This window comes from Jatropha curcas, chromosome 1, assembly GCF_041381405.1.
Source record: "Jatropha curcas cultivar XTBG-Jc1 chromosome 1, XTBG_Jcur_1.0, whole genome shotgun sequence".
Lineage (NCBI taxonomy): Eukaryota > Viridiplantae > Streptophyta > Magnoliopsida > Malpighiales > Euphorbiaceae > Jatropha > Jatropha curcas.
Window position 1 is genome coordinate 32,192,507 of NC_143151.1, and position 21,356 is coordinate 32,213,862.

At 36.3% G+C, this 21,356-nt stretch overlaps 4 protein-coding genes across 4 annotated transcripts; 1 reads left to right on the forward strand and 3 right to left on the reverse strand.

Moving 5' to 3' along the window:
* The first annotated feature begins 551 nt into the window (after window positions 1–551).
* LOC105631564 (uncharacterized) lies at window positions 552–3,101 on the forward strand. The gene is made up of 3 exons (XM_012213721.4): window positions 552–1,232; window positions 1,317–1,735; window positions 1,846–3,101. Exons 1-3 carry the CDS (start codon window positions 788–790, stop codon window positions 3,010–3,012), a joined length of 2,031 nt encoding a protein of 676 aa, XP_012069111.3. The 5' UTR covers window positions 552–787; the 3' UTR covers window positions 3,013–3,101.
* Window positions 3,029–3,944, reverse strand: ENODL7 (early nodulin-like protein 7). The gene is made up of 2 exons (XM_012213878.4): window positions 3,624–3,944; window positions 3,029–3,542 (listed from the first exon to the last, which is right to left on the reverse strand). The coding sequence occupies exons 1-2, from the start codon at window positions 3,829–3,831 to the stop codon at window positions 3,181–3,183; spliced, it is 570 nt and encodes a 189-aa protein (XP_012069268.1). The 5' UTR covers window positions 3,832–3,944; the 3' UTR covers window positions 3,029–3,180.
* Window positions 3,945–4,804: 860 nt separating this feature from the next.
* Window positions 4,805–11,534, reverse strand: EMB2083 (AAA-type ATPase family protein). Its single transcript, XM_012213720.4, has 11 exons — window positions 9,965–11,534; window positions 9,147–9,319; window positions 8,704–8,805; window positions 8,435–8,599; window positions 8,177–8,317; window positions 7,405–7,563; window positions 6,917–7,002; window positions 6,566–6,644; window positions 5,911–6,033; window positions 5,598–5,654; window positions 4,805–5,520 (listed from the first exon to the last, which is right to left on the reverse strand). Exons 1-11 carry the CDS (start codon window positions 11,298–11,300, stop codon window positions 5,308–5,310), a joined length of 2,634 nt encoding a protein of 877 aa, XP_012069110.1. The 5' UTR covers window positions 11,301–11,534; the 3' UTR covers window positions 4,805–5,307.
* A 6,185-nt stretch (window positions 11,535–17,719) lies between these two features.
* Window positions 17,720–20,310, reverse strand: LOC105631561 (CASP-like protein 3A1). The gene is made up of 3 exons (XM_012213718.4): window positions 19,799–20,310; window positions 18,825–18,960; window positions 17,720–18,145 (listed from the first exon to the last, which is right to left on the reverse strand). The coding sequence occupies exons 1-3, from the start codon at window positions 20,089–20,091 to the stop codon at window positions 17,924–17,926; spliced, it is 651 nt and encodes a 216-aa protein (XP_012069108.1). The 5' UTR covers window positions 20,092–20,310; the 3' UTR covers window positions 17,720–17,923.
* Window positions 20,311–21,356: the final 1,046 nt, after the last annotated feature.

Consider the following 21,356-nt stretch of genomic DNA (forward strand, 5'->3'; position numbering starts at 1 on the left):
AAAGAAGATGGCGGTGGTTTAGAAACAAAATTAAAAAGAATATAAGAAAGAGAGAGACGGAGAGAGACATTTAGGGTCCTTTGGGTAAGTTTAAAACAGAAAAATAGTGCTAACAGTATCTTAGAAACGTGTATTCATTAATTTTGGTTCTACTCATCTACATTCATTCCTTTTGTAATTCAATTTTTTTTTTTTAAATCAAACATATCGAGTATGAAGTTTAATTCATTTCACTAAATTTTGTTTCCCAAGAACTGAGAAATTGTTTGCTTCCAACTACCATGTTGTAACTCCCAGTTATTCCAAAAATGCACAATTCTAAATTTAAAACGCAAAGTTTCGGGTCAGTTTCCTTTTTCTTCCCCCCTGGTTCAGCTGCTTTCGGTCTTTCATTTTTTTTTTTTTTTTTTTTTTCTATATCAAATGGAGGGCTATAGACTTAGATTAAAAACGAACCACACGGATCAAAGTCTTTGTTTCATTTTGTTTTATTTAAGGAAAAGTCTTTGTTTTTTATTTGCTATACATGCCGCCAAAAGAAATAATGGAGAGAACGCTGTGCCTGGGAGTGGGTGGCTGGGTCCATTGGAAAGGAGGAGGAAGAGAGGATATCTTCAAGGAAGATACAACGAAGAATTCCTGGAATGTTACAAGAAATTGATGACGATGAACAAAAAAGAGACAGAATATATTTAGAGCCCATAATGTTTCTAATTCTCTTCCAATCTCCTACCAATATAGTTATATAAGCAGAAGGGAGCTCTTTAATTTGTCTTGAATATAATTAATGGATTCAAGACTAATAGAAGCCATTGAAAGAAATGATATAGTTGGAATTAGAAGGTTAGCTGAACAAGGTATAGAGGTTTTTGACAGAAGTTCAGATACTTTGACCACAGTATTGCACCTGGCATCAAGATTTGGGCAGACAGAAGTGGTTAGAGAATTAGTTAAGTTGTGTCCTCACTTAGTTGGAGCCAAGAATGTTAGAGGTGAGACGCCATATCATGAAGCCTGTCGAAAAGGAAATGCTGATATAATTTTGCTGCTGTTAGAGACCAATCCATGGGCGGCTTCTACACTTAACAATATGAACAAGAGCCCACTTTCCATAGCTTGTAGTTTGGGGCATATTGATATTGTTAAGCTCCTTCTGAATCAACAATGGCTGGACACCGAAGATGGGATAGACTCAACTTGTCTCCACGAGGCAGTATCAGCAGGAAACATAAGTAAGTTGTCATCTTCATTAGCTTAAATGAAATTCTTTGGAATTTATTGGTGTTTAACCCTAATTTTACTTATTTCTAAAACAGAGATTGTGAAGGCAATATTAGAAAGGAGGCCAAATTTTTCTTTGATGACTGACAAGGACGGGTGTGTGCCATTGCACTATGCCTGTCAAAAGAGTCTTCTGGAGATTGCAAGAATTCTTTTGGAGTATGTTCCTGATAGTGCCAAGGTGTTCAACAAAAATGGCTACACACCTGTTCACTTGGCAGTAATAAAAGGTGACGATGCTATCCTTGTTGAGTTTATTTCAAATGCTCCAGCAGCATTTGAGTATCTCGCGAAAAACAAGCAAACAGTGTTTCATCTTGCTGTTAAATTTGGTAAATATAATGCCTTCATTAGCATGGGAAGGATTTCCACAAACACTCATCTTCTCCACCAGCCAGATCAACATGGTAATACAGTTTTACATCTTGCTGTTTCTGCAAACAATAATTACAATGTAAGTATCCAGAGAGCTATTTTATCCGGTTGTCTGCAAATTCTTAAAGCTTTGTTCTTGAATCACTTGACCAAGTATCTAACCCTACTTGTTCTGTTCAAATTTGCTAGCTAATTGATTACATAATCAATGTAGCAAAAGTTGATGTCAATCTTGAAAACCATCAAGGATATACTGCGCTTGACCTTGTCAACCGGACTAGAGTCACTGATAACACCAACCTCATCAGAGAAATGTTGATCAAAGCTAGTGACGTGAAGACTAATGGAATGCCATCACTTTTATCTGAAGAGGTTAACACAAATCAGAACACTGTGATCAACTCAACTCAAGTAAGCTTTGATCCCATGCTACTTGAAGTTCAAACTTCAATTAATCAGAATGTGACGTTCCAGCTCAGAGATGCATCTGAGCAGTATTTAATTACTCGAAATGTTATCAACAACGAGCCAAACAAAACCCAGCCTGTAAATCAAGTTATTGAGAAATCTGATATCGAGGATGGTACATCAGAAATAGAAACCTCAGCAAGAATTGAATTGCAAGAACGATACAAGCATCAAAGCAAGAGGCGAATGAAAGAACTAAGGGAGTTGCACAGAAATCACCGCAATAAACAGTATAAAGCACATAGAGAAGCACTATTAAATGCGCGAAACACAATAATAGTAGTAGCCATTTTGATTGCATCAGTTACTTTTACTGTTGGTTTAAACCCACCTGGAGGTGTCAATCAAGAAGGAATTGATAAAGGGCAATCAACAGTTGGTGGAAAAACAGCTTTCAAGATTTTTGCTGTATGTAACAGCATTGCATTGTTTACAGCTTTGTGCATTGTAATAGTTCTAGTTAGCATCATACCATTTGAGAGGAAAAAATTAATGAAGCTAATGGTAGTTATTCACAAGGTTATGTGGGTAGCTATGTCTTTCATGGCAACAGCTTTTGTTGCGGCTTCATGGGTACTACTGCCACAAGATGGAAAAAGAGGATGGGTGCTTGACATTCTGCTGGCTATAAGTGCAGGGAGTATGGCAACTGTTTTTATCTTTTTGGGATTTAAGTTGGCTCGACATTGGTTAAGGAAACTCAAATGGAAGAAAGAAAAACGCAAAATGAAAAATAATATGTTAGCTGTCAATATTGGAAAAGATGCACTTGTTGAAGGAGGAATTCAGTTTGAAGCAGAGAAATTCAGCAATGAAGATGGTGTTCAATTTGAATCCTCCAATTCTGATGTTGAAAGTTCCATTTCTATTGGGTATCACCCATACTAAAAATCTAGAACCATACTTGGCACAATTAACTCATCTTTGTATTAATATTCAAATAAAAAAAATTATGTTCCAGGTAATTAAGCAAATGACTCAAACACAAATTGATCAGAAACAGAAGGATTCCGACAGCTGGAATCTGACACTGACAAAGAATTCAATACCAAATAACTAAAACAAAAATGACCAAACTAAAGCTACTAATGTTGTAATTAGAATTGAACAAAATCCTTGATTGACGATTGCCCCTGAACTTGGCTGTGGTGATGGTGCTAAGTAAGAAGATTCAGGTGGAGCCGCCATAGATGGTGGAGAATATGATCTTTGGTGGTGCAGACCCATTACTTCAACAATCAAACGTTGCCCATTCTTGCAGTGATCAGAAAACCCACTAATGAAGTAAAATGGTCCTGATCTCTCAAGATTGAAAGTACTCCTGCCATTGTTAAAGGCAACAATGGGGTTGCTTGTGTTGCAGTGGTAATAACCCCATTTCTCAACTTCAATAACAGAGTCATTCTTGTACTCAAATACTGCAGTGCAAACAAAAGAAAAATCAATAACTTGAAAATTTCAAATTCAAGAAAGTATGAAATATGAAATCAAGAACTTACAGAGAGAATCTCCAACTCGAAATCTGTTACTTGCAGCCCACTTGCTATACAGTGCAGTGTTATTGTCTTCAGGTTCTTGCCATCCCAATTCATCACCAACTTTGAAGACTCTTGCTGCATCAGCAGCATAACCATACACGGTTACTAAAAAGGCTAGAAAACAAATGTAGAAGAGTCCCATAAGAGAAACAACGTTATTGATCTTCATTTTCTGGGAAAGCGAGAATAGATATACTGATCAGAGAATGTAGGAGCTAAAGTTACTGCAATTAAATGTAATATTTGTAGGGAGTGATTGATCGAAGAGATTTATATAGAGCATGGTGACCGGTGAGTAGTGGGTAGTTTTTTCTTTTATTGTTATTTTCAAAAAACGTGTTGGGTTGGCGGTTAGCAGTAGCTATGGATAGTTGGAGAGTGAACGTGCCTTTCAAGTTGTGAAGGCGGTTAAAAGTTTTTAACAGAAGTGAAGTGGTGCGCTTATTGGAATTTTGACATTTTCGAAAGTCTGAAATTTACACGTGTTTTATTAATTTTTCTAATTTTTAAGTACCCAATGTCCATTCCCATTCTAATTTTCTTTCCCTTTCACTTCTCCTGGAAAATTTTGAAGCCTAGAAAATCTTCTATTAAAGCCTCAATGCTGACCTTTTTTCTCGTTGAACAAACAGGGAAAGAAAAAAAAAAAAAAAAAAGAATCTTCACAAGCTTTGCATGAACAAGGGCGCATACGAGGAGGGAATAAGATACACAAATCTCTAGAAATACAGCCTTTGCATACCATCGCCATCATCTTCTTCTTCTTTCTTGCTCTTTATTCTTCTGTAATTTTGTTATTACCATAAAGTTCTCTGTTTTTTCTTCTTTGCCCTGTTTCCCCTGTTTCATCTTCTGCTTGTTCTCTTAATACATAAAGTTTAATATACTTTTGCTTATTAAGCCACTTTTTGTTAAAGGTTTTAAATGGTTGGGGTGAATAAGAAAATCCTTGAAATAAATCGGAAATATTAGCCTGTGAACATATAAAAAAGTAGATCAGATAAACGTGCATATTTATCATATACATAACCAGTCACATTAGTTTGTTTTTCAGCTGTGTAGATGGTGGCATGAAGGAGATTTACAAATGCTATGCAAGTTAGAATTTGGCAAGTAACTCCACACTCTTAAAAAGCTTCAACTTGAAAGAAAACAAAGCAATAGGAGGCGCTCTCAAAGAGCCATTACCATAAAATTGATTCAATTACAGTTTCAACATTTTTCAGTCTGGTAACTCCATCAAATGACAAAACACTTCAACTGGTTTTGTTACTATAATTCATGGAATAGCAAAGCGAAGGATTTCTATTTAATGATTGGATCATAAACAATAACAAAATTGAATCAATTCTCGCCAAAACACCCCAACTAAGGTCAGAGTAATGTCAAAACACCCCAACTCAGTTTCCCTCGACACATCCCCCATTGTCTCTGCGTGCTGTGTACCAATTTACCAGAAATTGATAACTTTGGCATGTTTAAATTTCTCAGTCAAAGTTGACTTCACAGAGATACAACCACAGCTATTCAGCAATTTGCACCATCATTCAACGTAATGACTGCTCTGCTCACCGTGGCTAATCCCCCATTGCCACCCCAAGCAAAGATCAAGTCTGTTGCCACATGGGTTCTCCTAGCATATTGCTTATAAATTGCTCGCGGTTGTTTCCTTCTGGTTCATCATTATTTCTTGAAACTCTGCACGCTTGGCAACCCTGAGATCAAGTATACTTGGTGGCATAGGTTTAATAGAACCATGCAACTCAACTAGGTGAAAAAATTCTTGCTTGGTTAAACTTTTCTTCTGAACAAGTTCATCAACAACTGCATCCATCAGTTTTCTGTTCTGTTGCAGAATCTGTTACAGAAGCAGATTCATATAAGAAAATTAGCAAGTTGCAGATTAGTTTATTGTTGAAAATTAATATGGAATACCTCTTTTGCACGATCATAACACGAGTTCAAAATCCGTAATGCCTCTAAATCAATTTCCTGCAATTTTCAATTCTCCATTAGATAAAGCATCAGCAAATGGTATCCATATGATAGATGATGGAAATTCTATAAAAATTAATGGAGAATAAAAAGTGCATGTCATGTTTTGAGCCATTTTCAGTCTGCAACTAGCTGGGCAGAAATGGCAAAAACATAATTTTCAGCTTGGTTAATAAATGATAATGAAGGAATAAAAATTTTATCCACAGTTCTTAAATCAGTAATTAAGGCATAGAAATGAGCATTGACAAACATTAATTCGATCTGCAATCCAGAAGTCAAACAGGCCATGATGCTTCTCTGAAAGGCCACCAAGGACATAGGTTCGTGCTGCTGACCTAGCATTGTCTGCTGTTTCTGCCCATATTGTACTCAGCTGGAAAAATTTCACATAATAGGGCAAGTTTTAGCAGATCATTCACATAATGAAAAATGATGTTACATTAGTAGAATGCAAGTCCCAGTAAACAAATAACAAAACAATCATGTGGCAAACCAGATAGCAATCATATTGAAAACACTAAACATGCTGAGATTCAATACTATGCTGTTGCATCTTGGGGTCTTATCGGCTTTGAGGCTTGAATTATGGAACAGTATACAGTGGTTTGAAAGCCGTGGCTGATCTGATACAACTGAAGAGAACACAAGATTTTGCCATATCTTTTCAAATGATTTTTACAAGGAAATTCATTTTCTCAAGAAACTTAACATTTGAAAAATTGCTGGTTGTCATATACCATAATTTCCTTTCTGACTACACCAATTTTCCCTGTTTTATAGTAACTAGGCATGTTCAGGTCCTATCATAAAAGACAAGCATCACACTGTAATGACCACTTTCTGCACAAGAATTTAAGTCCAAGATGCGGAGCAACACAGATATATAGTAAAAAAAGGTTCTTTACCTGACTCTCACCGAACCAAAGCTCATCAGCTGCACGAGGTGCCAGTTGAACAGTGATATGATCCAGAAGGGATTGCCGACTGTATTATATGAGAATAAGATGATATGGAAAGACATCAGATATAACTCCCTAAAGAAATTCAATGAACAACTACATGAGTGAAAATTATGAAATCACTTGAGGTGACTCGGTACCATTAGAAAACTAGCTTTTCAGGATAATGCATGGTTGCATCAACCACAGTTTGCATGGTTGCTTTTATTTGAAACATATTTTTGGAGTGTTGCTTATTGTTTTGATACTCCTCTGAACAATAAAAGCAAATTAAAAAATATACAAAGGATAATATACCTAAGCATTCCCTCCTTAAATTTGATGTGATCCATTTTCATCCGAACATAACCAAGCTCCCTGCCAGATCTAGGAGCAATTGTGACCTGGTCATAAAGCCAAAAAAAAAAAAAAAAAAAAAAAAAGTTAATCTATCATGTCACGTTATTTTCAGTAATTTCTCATTGCGTAGTTCTATTGTCCATTGAAATGCAATGCAATTGGTATAGCAATTCAACTATCCATTTAAGAGGTCTAGGCTAGCAAAGTCTACTGACTAAAGATATGTGCAAGAGAAAAGTTGTAATGCTATGTACAACTACGCTACTGATGATGCATTTAAACAAGCATTGGGTTATGCCCCTTTTTATTTACCATTAATGACTACAAATATTATTGTAATGGATCATCAACAAAATCTCACTCTAAACAAGGCATGATTTATGCATCCACATGCAAGTATAACCTAGTGTATCCAATAAAGAGATCGCAAAGTTTAAAGACCGTACAAACTCAATATTTTTAAGATCAGGAAAGTTCACAGCTACAACAGCCATGGCTGCTTCATTGATAGCTACTTGTTTCCATGTGCCAGGGCTTCTCTCCTTCCTATCTAGCATTCCTCTCTCTTCTATTTGTGCGGCTTGTAGCAAGTCATCAGTTGTAATCTGCACACAGTAAATTCTTCACTTACATGTACAATCCACAGGGAGATTATTAAATTTAAATATCAAGATACTGAAGCAAAACAAATGATTAGCAAAATAATTTTTGACAGTAAGGTAACTAAGTCACTCAACTTAACTGGTCCTTAATTCAAAACTAGTTAGGTCAGACACAACTCCTTTTACTCCATTTTACCCCGTTTCAGACTATAACTTATTTTGATCTGGTGCCACTTCATTAATTTTTTCACCACTTCCCACCACAACATACTTGGTCTGCCCCTTGCATTTTTACCTCCTAAAAAGTCAACAAACGCACAAATGAACTCATATATAGTATTAGTAAAAATTTAAAAATAACATCCGGGGAAGATAATATTACTGCCTTATCAAGTGGAGAATTCAAAAGAAGAGTTTCCATTGTCTCCAACAATTTTAATCTCAGACCTTGGCATCTCACTTTCTTTGCAGTTTCTATCTTTTCATAAAATATTGTAAAACTATCGAAGTTTCATATTATACAATTTCTCACAACTCCTCTTAGCAAGTTGGTCAAGAAGTCTAATCATAGTGACCGGACAATAAAGAGGACAACTATCTAAAAAGGAGGCACTACCTCAGTCCTTCCATCACGCATCATGTTAATTGCAGCAACCTCAATTATGTTGGCCAGCTCAGCACCAACCATTCCATCTGTCATACTAGCGACAGCCATGTAGTCCACATCATCAGCCATAGGCTTCTTACGAGCATGAACCTAATTACAATATTGGACAAGAAAAAAATCAAACAGAAGAAATGGAAGCTGGCAAACTTTGAACCCAAGCAGAACCATAACAGTAGAACATGAAAACAGATGAATATATCACATCACCTTCAGAATTTCCATGCGGCCTATAAGGCCAGGTTTGGGAATAAAAATTTTCCGATCAAACCGTCCAGGTCTTACTAATGCTGGATCTAAAATGTCTGGTCTATTAGTGGAAGCAATAGTGATCACCTCCCCTCTTCCTTCAAACCCATCTAAGCATACAAGGAGCTGAAATTTACGATCACTGAACATGAATCCCCAGATAGAGATTTAACTTGCAATAACAACATCAACTGTCCTGCATTATAAACATGATAAATGTCATGACCAACCTGATTAAGTGTAGCATCACGTTCTTGTCCACCAGACCCTTTAATCAAGCCACGCTCCCTTCCAACAGCATCCAGTTCATCAATGAAGACGACAGATGGTGCCTACACAAACAAGAATATATATGATTGCTGTTGAAAGCCATCTGTTTCTGATAAAAGCATCAGAAGCTTGAAAAAAAATATTGGCTTCAGAAAGATTTAGATAAAAGAGAATATTAAGAAAGGTGTAGCATTCTGAAACAAAATTTTATGTTCAAAGGTTAATTAATTAAATGATAAAGCTCTAGTATGATATCCAGTACTTCAATCAAAAACATAAAAGGAAATCAACAATGATGTCAGACATTATTATCAGCTATTCAAAACTATGATATTGCAGAACCTTATTTGGAAGTACTAGTTATGAAAAAAAGTGCAATGCAGCAGCTGAAGACAACACTTACATTTTCCTTTGCTTCTTGGTAAAGTGATCGGACTCGGGAAGCACCAACTCCAACATATATTTCCACAAATTGAGATGCAGAAATGGAGAAGAAGTTCACACCTGCCTCACCAGCCACAGCTTTTGCCAGTAAAGTTTTCCCCACCCCAGGAGGCCCGCAAAGAAGTATGCCACCTGACAGTAAAACCAATTCAAGCAGAATATGTCATGCACAAGTGATAGAAGATGGAAATAGCTTTACAAAAGGAAATAAGCAAGAATAAAAAAATTCATACAAAGCTTAGGGCAGTTATATTCTATGACTCTTCACTCCAAATTTTTTTCTCTTCCTCCCAATAATATTATCATGGAATAAATCTGTTCCAAAATCAACCTGATAACTTAATTAGATCAAATTTATTGCATGGAAGTGATCTCACAAGAAGTAGAAAAAAGCGCAGTGTTTTATACGATATTGTACAAGTTATTACACTAACCCTCTCCCGGTCAGGGCAAAACATAATAGAACACAGAAGATTAAGATCACTGGTTTGCTATTTTGCTAAAACACTTTCACACAAAGGTAAGTCTATTTGAATAATTTCACTCTCAACTTTACACATTAATATGACCCCATAACAAGTAAAGCAAAAGAGTGGTGTTTCTTGCAACTAAATTACAAATAATGTGATAGCTTTAAAGGCCCTCCTGATCACAAACAAAGGAGAGAAAATATATAAATTAAACTGCCACTCAGAAAAACATCACAAAATACATCTAGTAGAAATCAGAATAGTGCCATAAAGTGAAAATAACTTATTACAGTTTTCAAAATCTGACCTGGTATCTTCACTCCTCTTCTCCTATACATTTCCCCATGTGTGAAAAACTTCACAATCTCCTCAAGTTCAAGCCTTATCTTCCCAAGCCCGGCAACATCTGAGAACTTCACATCTACGCCTCTCTCCAAATACTGAGGCAATCTCCTATTATGTGCACGCCTAACTCGTGCACCTGACTTCATGAACTGCATAGCCATCTTCAAATAAGCATTTTGCTCTGCTTTCCCTTGCTCACTCTCATCCTCTTCCTCTTCCTCAATCCCCATCATCTCCCTCTCCAACTCTCTCATTTTCTTTCTCTCCTCTGCCTCAGCCTTCTCAATCTTCAGCCTATCTTCATAGTCCTTCTTCTGCTTTCTATAACTAAGCACCACTGTCCTATAAAATATCACAAAGAACACCAATCCTAGCAATGTGGCTACATTTGAGTCCTGTGCCAAATCAGCCCACATATTTGCCATCCGCGTGTAGTTCCTCTGTGCATCACGCAACGACTCCTCATACTTCTTTTTCCTGACTTCCTTCTTTGCCCTTCTTTGCTCCTCTTTCTTTTGCATTTTTATTGCCTTTTCAATCATTTCTCTTTCCTCTCTCATTCTTTCCAACTCCTCTTTCCTTTGCCTTTTAAACTCCTCTCTTGCTTTCCTCAACTCCATAGCTCTCTTGGACTCCTTCTTAGGCTTAAACTTTGATAACATAAACTCCGGAACTTTCCACAAAAATCCTAAATATGGTTTAGGCAGCTCTGGTTTCTTAACAGGAGGAGTGTATGCATTAACACACAAAGCATCAATTTTTAACTCATCCCATGAATCCCAGAACCTCTTATTACTCTCCATTGAAGGCAAAACAGTCCTAAAAACTTGATTATCATCTAAAACCACTAAAACAGCCTCCGCCCGTTCTTTCAAACAAGCCTTGGGCGCTTTAATTACATGTTTAAGCCTGTTGGTTTCTTTAAAACTCAATATTTCAGTATATGGCATTCGATTTGATACAATTGGGAGATCTTTAGACCATTGTTTAAGCTGGTCTGGGGTTAAGGTTTCTGGTGGTGCTTTCTTATGGGTTTTCCTTTTGTGGCCAGTCTTCGCTGCTGCTGCAGCAAGTACGGGCTTCGCCGGCAAAGAAGTGGAGATTACAGTTAGAGTTATGGGTATTGTCAGAAAATTGAAATCGGTTTTATTAGCTTTACGCGTTTTACTGGTTTCACTATCATTTTCAAGACTTCGGTCTTGTTTTTGGCATGAAATGAAAGGGTAATCGCGTGGATTCAACAGCAATTTGTGGGTTTGGGGGTATAGTGAAGAGCTAAGGGAAAAATGGGTGGCCATTAGAAAATGTAAAGATGATTTGAAGAAATTTAAGAGAGGAAAATAAAAGAAAACTTACATGGCAGAAGCTGCCTTTTTATAAGCACAGTAGCTCTCTTTAATAGAATCAAATTGAAATTGCAAACTGAAATAGTTCTCCATTTTCCTGCTTCTGTTTGAGCTTGTAGATAGACCCATAGACTGAGCGTGGAGATGATACAGTTAACAGTGGAAACAAGGCAGTCTTCTGAACGCACCGTTTCCCTACCTCAAAGTTGGGACTTAGTCGTTTGGTTTAAAAATTAAGTTTGAACCGGTCGTTTGAAAAGGACTACTCGGGTTTAATGAACGACAGGTCGTTAACATGCTGGTGAGTTAGTAGTGAACGACGAAGTCGTTTAGTTTACATAGTTTGGACCCAGCGTTAGCCAAGGATTACTTCTGGTCAACTGAACGACGAATCATGTAAAAGGCAAGTGAGTTATTCGCCAATCAGAATGCGTTTCCCACAACAGAATTAGAATCAATTTGGACTGATCGTTTCCTCCAATAATGAAAGCAATTCAAGTGAGCGACAATGCGTTTGGTTTCAAGGGGGATGACGCTTGAATAAGCAACAGTTAATTTCTTGTCTTTAAGGGTATTTTTGATTGCCATAGGATTATACAAAGTGGGAATTTAATGTTTATATGAAGTAATTACAGATCCTCAAGAAATCCCTGAAAAAATTAACTGAATTCATCTTATTGAATAAGAAGATGGAGAGAGCGACGGATACAAGAGAGACCTAAAAACAGAGGAAGATTACAATATTGAAAAGGAGAAGAAGAATACTCTAGAAAACTTCACCACCCAAGATCTTTATACAGTTCTTTATACATTTTTTACGGACGCCAATGACATATCAAATTTAGCTCTTAAAATCTATGACAACTCATCTTTCTCTCTTCATTCTCTGTAACTGATTTGCAACTCCTTAACTGTTTTCGTTATCAGCAAGAAGAAGGTATACTGCATATGTTTTGTCACTTGCATTCGTTAGCTGTGCGACGCCGTTTTTCTGCTTTTAATTTCTTTCTTTCTTTTATAAAACGGTGTCGTTGGCTACTAGCCGTTATTAGTAATAACGGCTTTCTTCTTCAAAACATCAGCATCTTCAACCTCTGTTACCCCCCCGCAAGCTGGGCCATGGATGTCAGACATGCCCAGTTTGGACATGAGAAACTTAAAGCGAGAAGGGGAAAGGGATTTGGTATACAAGTCAGCAAGCTGCAGCTCTGTAGAAATAGGCATAAGATGAACAAGGCCAGAATTAACTTTTTCTCGAATAAAATGGCAATCTATCTCTATATGCTTCGATCGCTCATGAAAGGCAGGGTTAGCTGTGAGATAAATTGCAGATTGATTATCACAAAAGATACTGATGGGTGCAGATAAATTATGACCAAGATCTGACAATATATAGCTCAACCATTGAAGCTCACAGGTTGTAACAGCAAGAGCTCGATACTCTGCTTCTGAAGAGGATCTGGACACAGTCACCTGCTTCTTCGATCGCCAGCTGATCAAGGAATCTCCCAGGTAAATTCCATAACCTGTTATGGATCGCCTTGTATCAGGGCAACCTGCCCAATCAGAGTCGCTAAAAGTAGTGAGCTTTGGTGCTGAACTAGCTTTATAGAATAAGCCATTACCAGGACTAGATTTAACATATCTGAGAACCTTGAGTAAAGCCTGATAATGAGATGTTCTTGGTGCAGATAGAAATTGGCTCAAGGTATTGACAGCATAAGTGATGTCTGGCCTTGTGGTAGTGAGATATAAGAGTTGCCCCACTAGTTTTCTGTAACCAGTTACATCATTCAACAAGTCACCATCATCTTTGGACAGTTTGACATTATAATCCATAGGAGAGGAGGAAGGCTTAGCACCTAAAACTCCATACTCAGTCAGGAGCTCTAGTGCATACTTTCTCTGACATATATGCAGTCCTGCCTTTGACCTAGCAATTTCCAATCCCAGAAAATACCGTAGATTACCAAGATCTTTTATTTTGAATTTGGCATCAAGAGAAGCTTTGACTGAGTTAATCTCTGAAGAATCATTTCCTGCTAGAACAATATCATCTACATAAATCAATAAGGCAGTAAATTGTTCCCCTTTTGATTTAGTGAATAGAGAGTGATCTGATTGTGATTGTTGATAGCCAATAGCAACAAGGAAATCTGTTAACTTGTGAAACCATTGTCTACTGGCTTGTTTCAAGCCATATAAACTCTTCTGCAACTTACAAACTGAACCAACAGGAACCTGCAACCCCAAAGGAGCCTCCATATAAATTTCTTCATGCAAATCGCCATGAAGAAAAGCATTGTTTACATCAAGCTGCTCCAAAAACCACCCTTTCATTGTAGCTAAAGCTAAGAGAATTCTGATAGTTGTAACTTTAGCTACAGGAGAAAAAGTATCAAAAAAATCCTGGCCCTCAACTTGTGTGTAACCCTTGGCAACAAGTCTTGCCTTGTGCCTCTCTACAGAACCATCTGACTTCAATTTTGTTTTATACACCCATTTACAACAAATAGGCACCCTGTTTGGTGGAAGGGGAACCACAATCCAGGTATTGTTTAAAGCCAAAGCTTCAAGCTCCTTATCCATAGCTTCCCTCCATACAAGATGTTTAACAGCTTGTGTATAGGTTTTTGGGTCTTGAAGACAAGAAACATTTAAAATAAAATGTTTGTAGGAAGGAGACAACTGAGAATATGTAAGCACTTGGGAAATAGAATGCTGTGTAGAAGCAATAGGCATAGTTTGATTATCATATGCCAGATTACAATGATAATCCTGCAGGTATTGAGGAGCTCTCCTTGTCCTTGTGGATCTTCTTGAGCCATTATTTTGCATAGAAGCATCAACTACATCTGCTGCAGTGACTGCATCTGCTGCAGGTGACATAGGAACATAGTCTGCATCTGCATATGTGTCATTCACTTGAGGCAATAATGGTTGAAACTGTTTTTCTGAATAAGGAAAAATAGTTTCATAGAATATGACATTCCTTGAAACCAATAATCCTCTAGTATGCAAATTCAGCATTAAATACCCTTTGGTACCCTCTTTGTAGCCTAAAAACAAACATTTTTGAGCTCTTGGTTCTAACTTAGTTCTCCCAGCCTGTAAAGTATTGGCATAACACAAGCTCCCAAAAACCTTTAAGGTTGAAAGATCTGGTAGGCTATGATAAAGCTTTTCATATGGAGAGCATTCCTGTAATAGTGGAGTTGGAATTCTATTAATGAGATAAGTGGCATGCAATACAGCAAAATTCCAAAAATTCTTTGGCAAATTAGCTTGAAACAAAAGACTTCTTGTGACATTGAGTATATGCTGATGCTTTCGTTCTACAACTGCATTTTGCTCTGGGGTTTCTAGACAAGTAGTTTGATGTAATATACCCTCTGCTGCATAGTAATCTTTCATCAAGAATTCTGCACCATTATCAGATCTGATGCTTTTAACTCTTTTGTCAAACTGTGTTGCTACCATCTTAACAAATTGTTTGACTAAAGGCCTAACTTCATTTTTCTCTTTTAGCAGGTAGACCCACAAGAATCTGGTATGATCATCAACTATAGTCAAGAAATATCTATGCCCTGTCCATGAAACAGTGCCAACTGGACCCCAGATATCCATGTGTAACAAATCAAAAGGAGATTGAGACATAGTTACACTAACAGGAAAAGAAAGTTTCTTCTGCTTTGCCATATGGCAAATATCACAAGGTAAATCAGTCTTATTCATATGAATTTCTGGATGTTTGGTACATAAAATGGATAATCTGGTCTTGGGAACATGACCAAATCTAAAATGCCACAAATTATTATTACTACACTGAGTACTAAACAATGTAGTAGCAGCCAGCACTGCTTTATTTTGTCTAACATCAGTAAACTTCTTAGGATCTTCATTTTGTAGCAACTTGTATAGTCCATGGAACACTTTAGCTATACCAATCATCTTCCAGGTCTTGAAATCTTGGACTAGGCATAAATCATGATAGAGAAAGAGTGAACAATGTAGTTGAGCAATAAGGCTTGTAACTGAGACAAGATTGAAAGCAAATCCAGGTATATACAGCACATCTTTAAGGAAAAATACTTCTGAAAAAACAACAGTGCCAGAAAAATGAGCTAATAGGTATTCTCCATTTGGCAGCTTTACTCTTATTGGTGAAATTCTTTTGAAAGTTGTAAACATATCAAGAGACTTGCATATATGATCTGTAGCTCCACTGTCCAAAAACCACACAGAATTAGATACAGATTTTAATATACCTGTTTTCTGTGTTTGATTAGATATGGAAATTGCTGATTGTTGATCATTGGTTGCCATGATGCTATTGACTGCATGCTCTCTATTGATTGTATGTGTTGTGCCATCTGCTGAATCTTGATTAATGAGTGTCATAATCTTGTTATATTGATCCGGTGTAAAAGAAATAGCTGCTTCAGATGGTTGTTGTTGAGTTGCACTCCTTGAACAGTTTGTGAAGTTATTCTCCACAGCTTGAATAGGAAACACATTAGAGTTAGGATCATAAAATTCACTTGCATTTTGATAATAAGAAGGATTCTGTTGATCTCCATAAACTGCATTGACTGCTGCATTTGCAATCACATTTGGTCTCCCTAAATTGTAGTTGTTTCTTGGCTTGAATCCTGGAGGATAGCCAATTCTCTTGTAGCAACTGTCTATAGTATGATTAGTTCCATTGCAAAAAGTGCATTTTCTTGTTGTATTAATTTGTGCAGGAAACCTTTGTCCTCTGGATGTCTGCTGTGGAAAACTTTTAGCACCAAAATTTGGTCTATAAGACTTGTTGAGCATAATCTTTGACTCAGATTGTGAACTGTGATTAATCTGCCTTTCTTGCTGTATTGCCATCGAGAAAACTATAGTTAAATCAGGAAGAGGATCCATCATTAACACATTAGATTTAACAGACTCAAATCTCTCATTTAAGCCTCTTAAGAATCTTATGACTTGTTCATGCTCAAAGTTTCTTCTGTATTGTGTAACTGCTCCACAATTACATGCATTGATACACGTACATGCAAGTATTGGTCTAAGAACTAACAGCTCATCCCATAGGATCTTAAGCTGTGTGTAAAAATCATTCACAGTGGAATCTCCTTGCTTAAGACTTGCAATTTCATCTAACAAATCAGCTATTCTGTAATTATTTCCTTGAGAAAATCTGATTTGTAAATCTCTCCATACTTCTGAAGCATTGTCTATCCACAAGATACTTTGTGCAATGTTTGGAGACACAGCCTTCTGGATCCAAGAAATCACCATTGTATTGCATCTGCTCCAGATATTATACAATTCACTGTTCTGATCAACTGGTGCAGGTATCGCTCCAGTAACAAAACCTAGCTTATTTTTGGAGGCTAGCGCTATCTTCATTGCTCTGGCCCAAGAATGATAGTTGTAATCATTCAATGGAACTGAAACAAGAACTAAGGCAGGCGTTTCATTTGGATGCAGATAGAAAGGATTAGAAGGATTTGTCAAATAGTCATTTTGAGCCATTTTAACAAAATTAAAGAAAGAAAGTAAGAACGACAGGATCAAAGATTAAGAATGAGATGGAAGAACTAACAACAGATCAAGGAGATCAAAGAAAACAGCAATCGATTGAAAAGAAAGAAAGGAAAAAAAAACTCCAAATCAATCAGTAATAAGTTGCAAGAAGAAAAAGCATCAAATCAAAGAAGAAACTGAATAAACCTGCGCAGCACTGCTCTGATACCATGAAAAAATTAACTGAATTCATCTTATTGAATAAGAAGATGGAGAGAGCGACGGATACAAGAGAGACCTAAAAACAGAGGAAGATTACAATATTGAAAAGGAGAAGAAGAATACTCTAGAAAACTTCACCACCCAAGATCTTTATACAGTTCTTTATACATTTTTTACGGACGCCAATGACATATCAAATTTAGCTCTTAAAATCTATGACAACTCATCTTTCTCTCTTCATTCTCTGTAACTGATTTGCAACTTCTTAACTGTTTTCGTTATCAGCAAGAAGAAGGTATACTGCATATGTTTTGTCACTTGCATTCGTTAGCTGTGCGACGCCGTTTTTCTGCTTTTAATTTCTTTCTTTCTTTTATAAAACGGTGTCGTTGGCTACTAGCCGTTATTAGTAATAACGGCTTTCTTCTTCAAAACATCAGCATCTTCAACCTCTGTTAATCCCTTTAACACTTTCTTGAGAGGGTTAAAAAAAAAAAAGACATGGATTTTGTTGTTTGCATTTGTTGTTAACTGGTGGAGTGGCTTGCTTGCTCGGAAACCAAATTAAGCAAACTCCGTTCTCATTCACAGCTAAAAATTAGGAACTTAAACGTAAATCCACCTGTCTGTATAGCTAATCAAGCTTTAGTCCTTTCAATTGCATTCTCAAACATGCTCTTTACAAAGGCAATTTAAACATAGTAATTAGTTAACTACAAAAATTTCCATTAAGAAAGTAATATCTGCAACTAGACACAGCATACATATAATTCCTATAAGTGTACTGACACAACACAGACATTAAGCATTGCAGGCAAATGAAATTTCCCCCTTCAGGACTTAGACTTGGAGAGCCAGATAACCTCCTGAACAGCCAACACAGCGAGCAATAAGCTGCTGAAGAAAGTGAAGGCGATAGACGCAGCAACATGATTGCAGAAGTAATGTATAGACTTGCAGAAATTCGGCAAAGCTGTATGTTGGATTCCTGTCCGATTCAGGTTGCTGACCCCGGATGCAGCTGCCCCAGCACTAATCATTGCGTAGGCAAACACCTTAAAAGCAGCAAATTTTGCATGACTTGAAACATAATTCTTGAGATAATTGATTCACGAGTTTTAAGTGCATTGTAGAAGCAGAAATATTGGAAATAAGCAAGTTAAGCACAAAATGATGATAGAATCCTTGACAACACATTATGTTATGTAGAAAGAGCATTGAATATGTAATTTTATTTACTTCAGCTCTTTACCATATGAAAATAGCTTCACATTATGAATAGGCTCCTCTATCGTAAGCTTAAGTTATTTTTTCAGCTGTCTTTCTTATTAAATTTGGTTTTGTTGTGTAAAATTAATTGGCAAGATTCTAATAGTTTTCCAGATTGCTAACTACTGGAGCATATGCATATATATATATATAGTACTCTTCCAGAAAAAGAAAAGGAAACTTGTGAAGAGTTCACAAACACAACCCTACTTATACAACGCATTGATTACAGTTAAAAAAGAGTTCACCTAACAAAATTTTACTAGTTCATCAGAAACTCGTAATATTGTACTCGAGTCTAATTGTTAGTGTATCGAATCTCTTTTCCCCAATAAAAATAAAAATAAAAATAACAAAAGAAATATATACACACAAACACACTTTTCAAAGATAGTACCTTTGTGGTCAAAAATGAAAAATGTGTATATATATATATATATATAGTGTGTGTGTGATATGGAATACCTGATCTCCTGCAAAAATAAGCCAAGCATGACTTGTTGATGGAATGATTGGAGATTTTCTAAGCAATCTTGACACGCTAATTAGCAGTTGCAGCAAGCAATGTGCAGCTACTGCTGCTGACACTCCAACTAGATACCTTCGTTACAACAAAAATAACAGAATCAACAATTACAAATGATTGATTCATTCCTTAATCTGTATGCATTGGAATTGAATTATATTGAAAACTGCTTCGACCCTTCCATTTTAGGAATAATACAGTTGATACGTGTGAAATCAAATATGTTAAAATAGGTACAAAATTTTAGTTTAAGACATCTCTAGCTAACCACCCTATAAGGCCATAATTAGAACAATTAGGAGAAATACATGTAATTAACGATTAATTAATTAATATCACTCATTTCAACATCAATAGCCTTGAAAATTCTCTCTCAAAAAACTCCAAATCGCATTATTACAAGACTAAAATAAATAATTAATATGAAAATTAGAAATAAAAGCTCACGGGTTTGGTTCTGTTCATCCAAATGCTATGAACGGGAAAGGTAGGACTACCAAAACTTGTTTTTACTTCAGACAAGCAACAAAACCAAGGGCAATTTCGTCAACACGATGTTCAATAGAATCATAAGTTTTTGCATAACATGACAAACGTGCAAGGACAGGACCCCGCTTTTGTCGGTCAACTTCCAGTAATTCAAACCATAGACTAAGGATGTTTTAGTAATTATGAAATAATTAGAGAACTGGACAGTCCGTAATGGACCGTTTGGTTGCTAGGAAAATGTAGAAAGGGTAAAGAAAATAAAGCAAATACACTGTCCGAAACCATAAAAAAAACTCCATTCTTTGGCAATAATGTTATCTCCAAACTCTCATTTTTCGACCATTTTCTTTAATTTTCCCTTATTTTCTCGGCAACCAAAAAATAAAGGAGCAGGTAAATTACCAAATTTTTAGTAGCTACTTACTCGAAAGAGTGAGAGAAGGACCACTTGGAGTGAATGGGAAGCATAAACCCATAAATGGAGATAGTGCTAGACTGATGGGCTGTGACCATGAAAGACAGAGCTGCTACAGAGGTAGCCATGCACAAGAACCTAAGTGTGACGTGCATGACTTCAGCTTTCCGATCAAAAGGCCTCGCCGCCCCAATCAGTGGCCCACTCATTGTGCCACTGTTCTCCGTCGCGGCCACTTTGGATTCCGCTAGCTGCACAGCCACTTCCGCTGGTGGCGGCATTTTTTGGCCATTCATCATCATGTATAACTTCACTCTCCCGTGATTGATGATTAATGATATGTATATAAAAATAAAAAGTTTCTTTCTTTTTCTTTTTCTTTTCTCCTTTCCTTAGGCAGTGTTTGGCTGTTGTTTATATGGAGGTTTTGGTTGAGCAGGAGATGAACGAGAGTGGGTTTATATAGAAGGTGAGGGTTGAGTACTCTCTACTCACTGCTTACTGTACTATGTTATGAGCACGAAAAGCGTATTTTGACATGATTTTTATTAGGCAGAAATTTTCCAAGGGAAAGAAATTGCGAGAAGGAAATAAAAACTCTAATCTATTGTTTTAAAAGACAATACAAGTCTCACACATAAGTGCAGAAAGAAAATACGAAATGAAATTTAAATCACAAATTTCTTACGTTATAAAGTAATATACTTATTCACGTATTTTGTAAGCATACAGAGAGAAAATACGAAATGGAATCAAATAAATGAAAATTTAAGCATATTTAATAAATTTTTAAAATTTGTATACAATATAGAACTCGTTCTTTTAAGATTTGTAGATTATCTTGAGGCTATTACTACTATTCGTAACAAATAAAACAACTCCCCTTTCAAATATAAGGGCTGCAATTTGAATGATGTGCAACCTTAATGATCCTTTAAAAATTATTCACAAATTTTTTATCAAGTATTTAAAACAAATCATTTATATGTCAATATATATATATATATATATATATATTAACAATAATTGTTATACATTCTTTGCACTATTGGCAGCCCATCAAGAGCCGCAATACAAATACAAATTATATCAAATGCTTATAACGTAAGCATTCAACCTGGAACTTATTAATTCCAGAGCGTCATCCTTACCACTACGGCAAGAGATCATTTGCATAACTTAACTATTGTTTCATGATATTGATATAAAAAAGAAAATTATTTTAATAATTGAAAATTTTGGTAATATTAGATAATTAAATGATAAGATTTATTTCACTTGTAAGAAATGGAAATATGGCAGGAATATGGTGGACCACAACATTGCCCCGTGACTTAATAAGAGTAAAATTTTTTACTATTACTGTGTTTTTCTGTGTCCCTACTATGGGAAAGAACATTATTATGCTTCTACGAGATTTTCCGATGAAAAAATAAAATAAGGATAGACTGAAGAGAATTCAAACTCCTTTGTGTTTAAATTTTCTAGGTTTCAACCAGTGAAATGGTAGAATTAATTAAAGAATAACATTATAGGAACAAAATCGAGGATGGCTACAGGTGGAGCT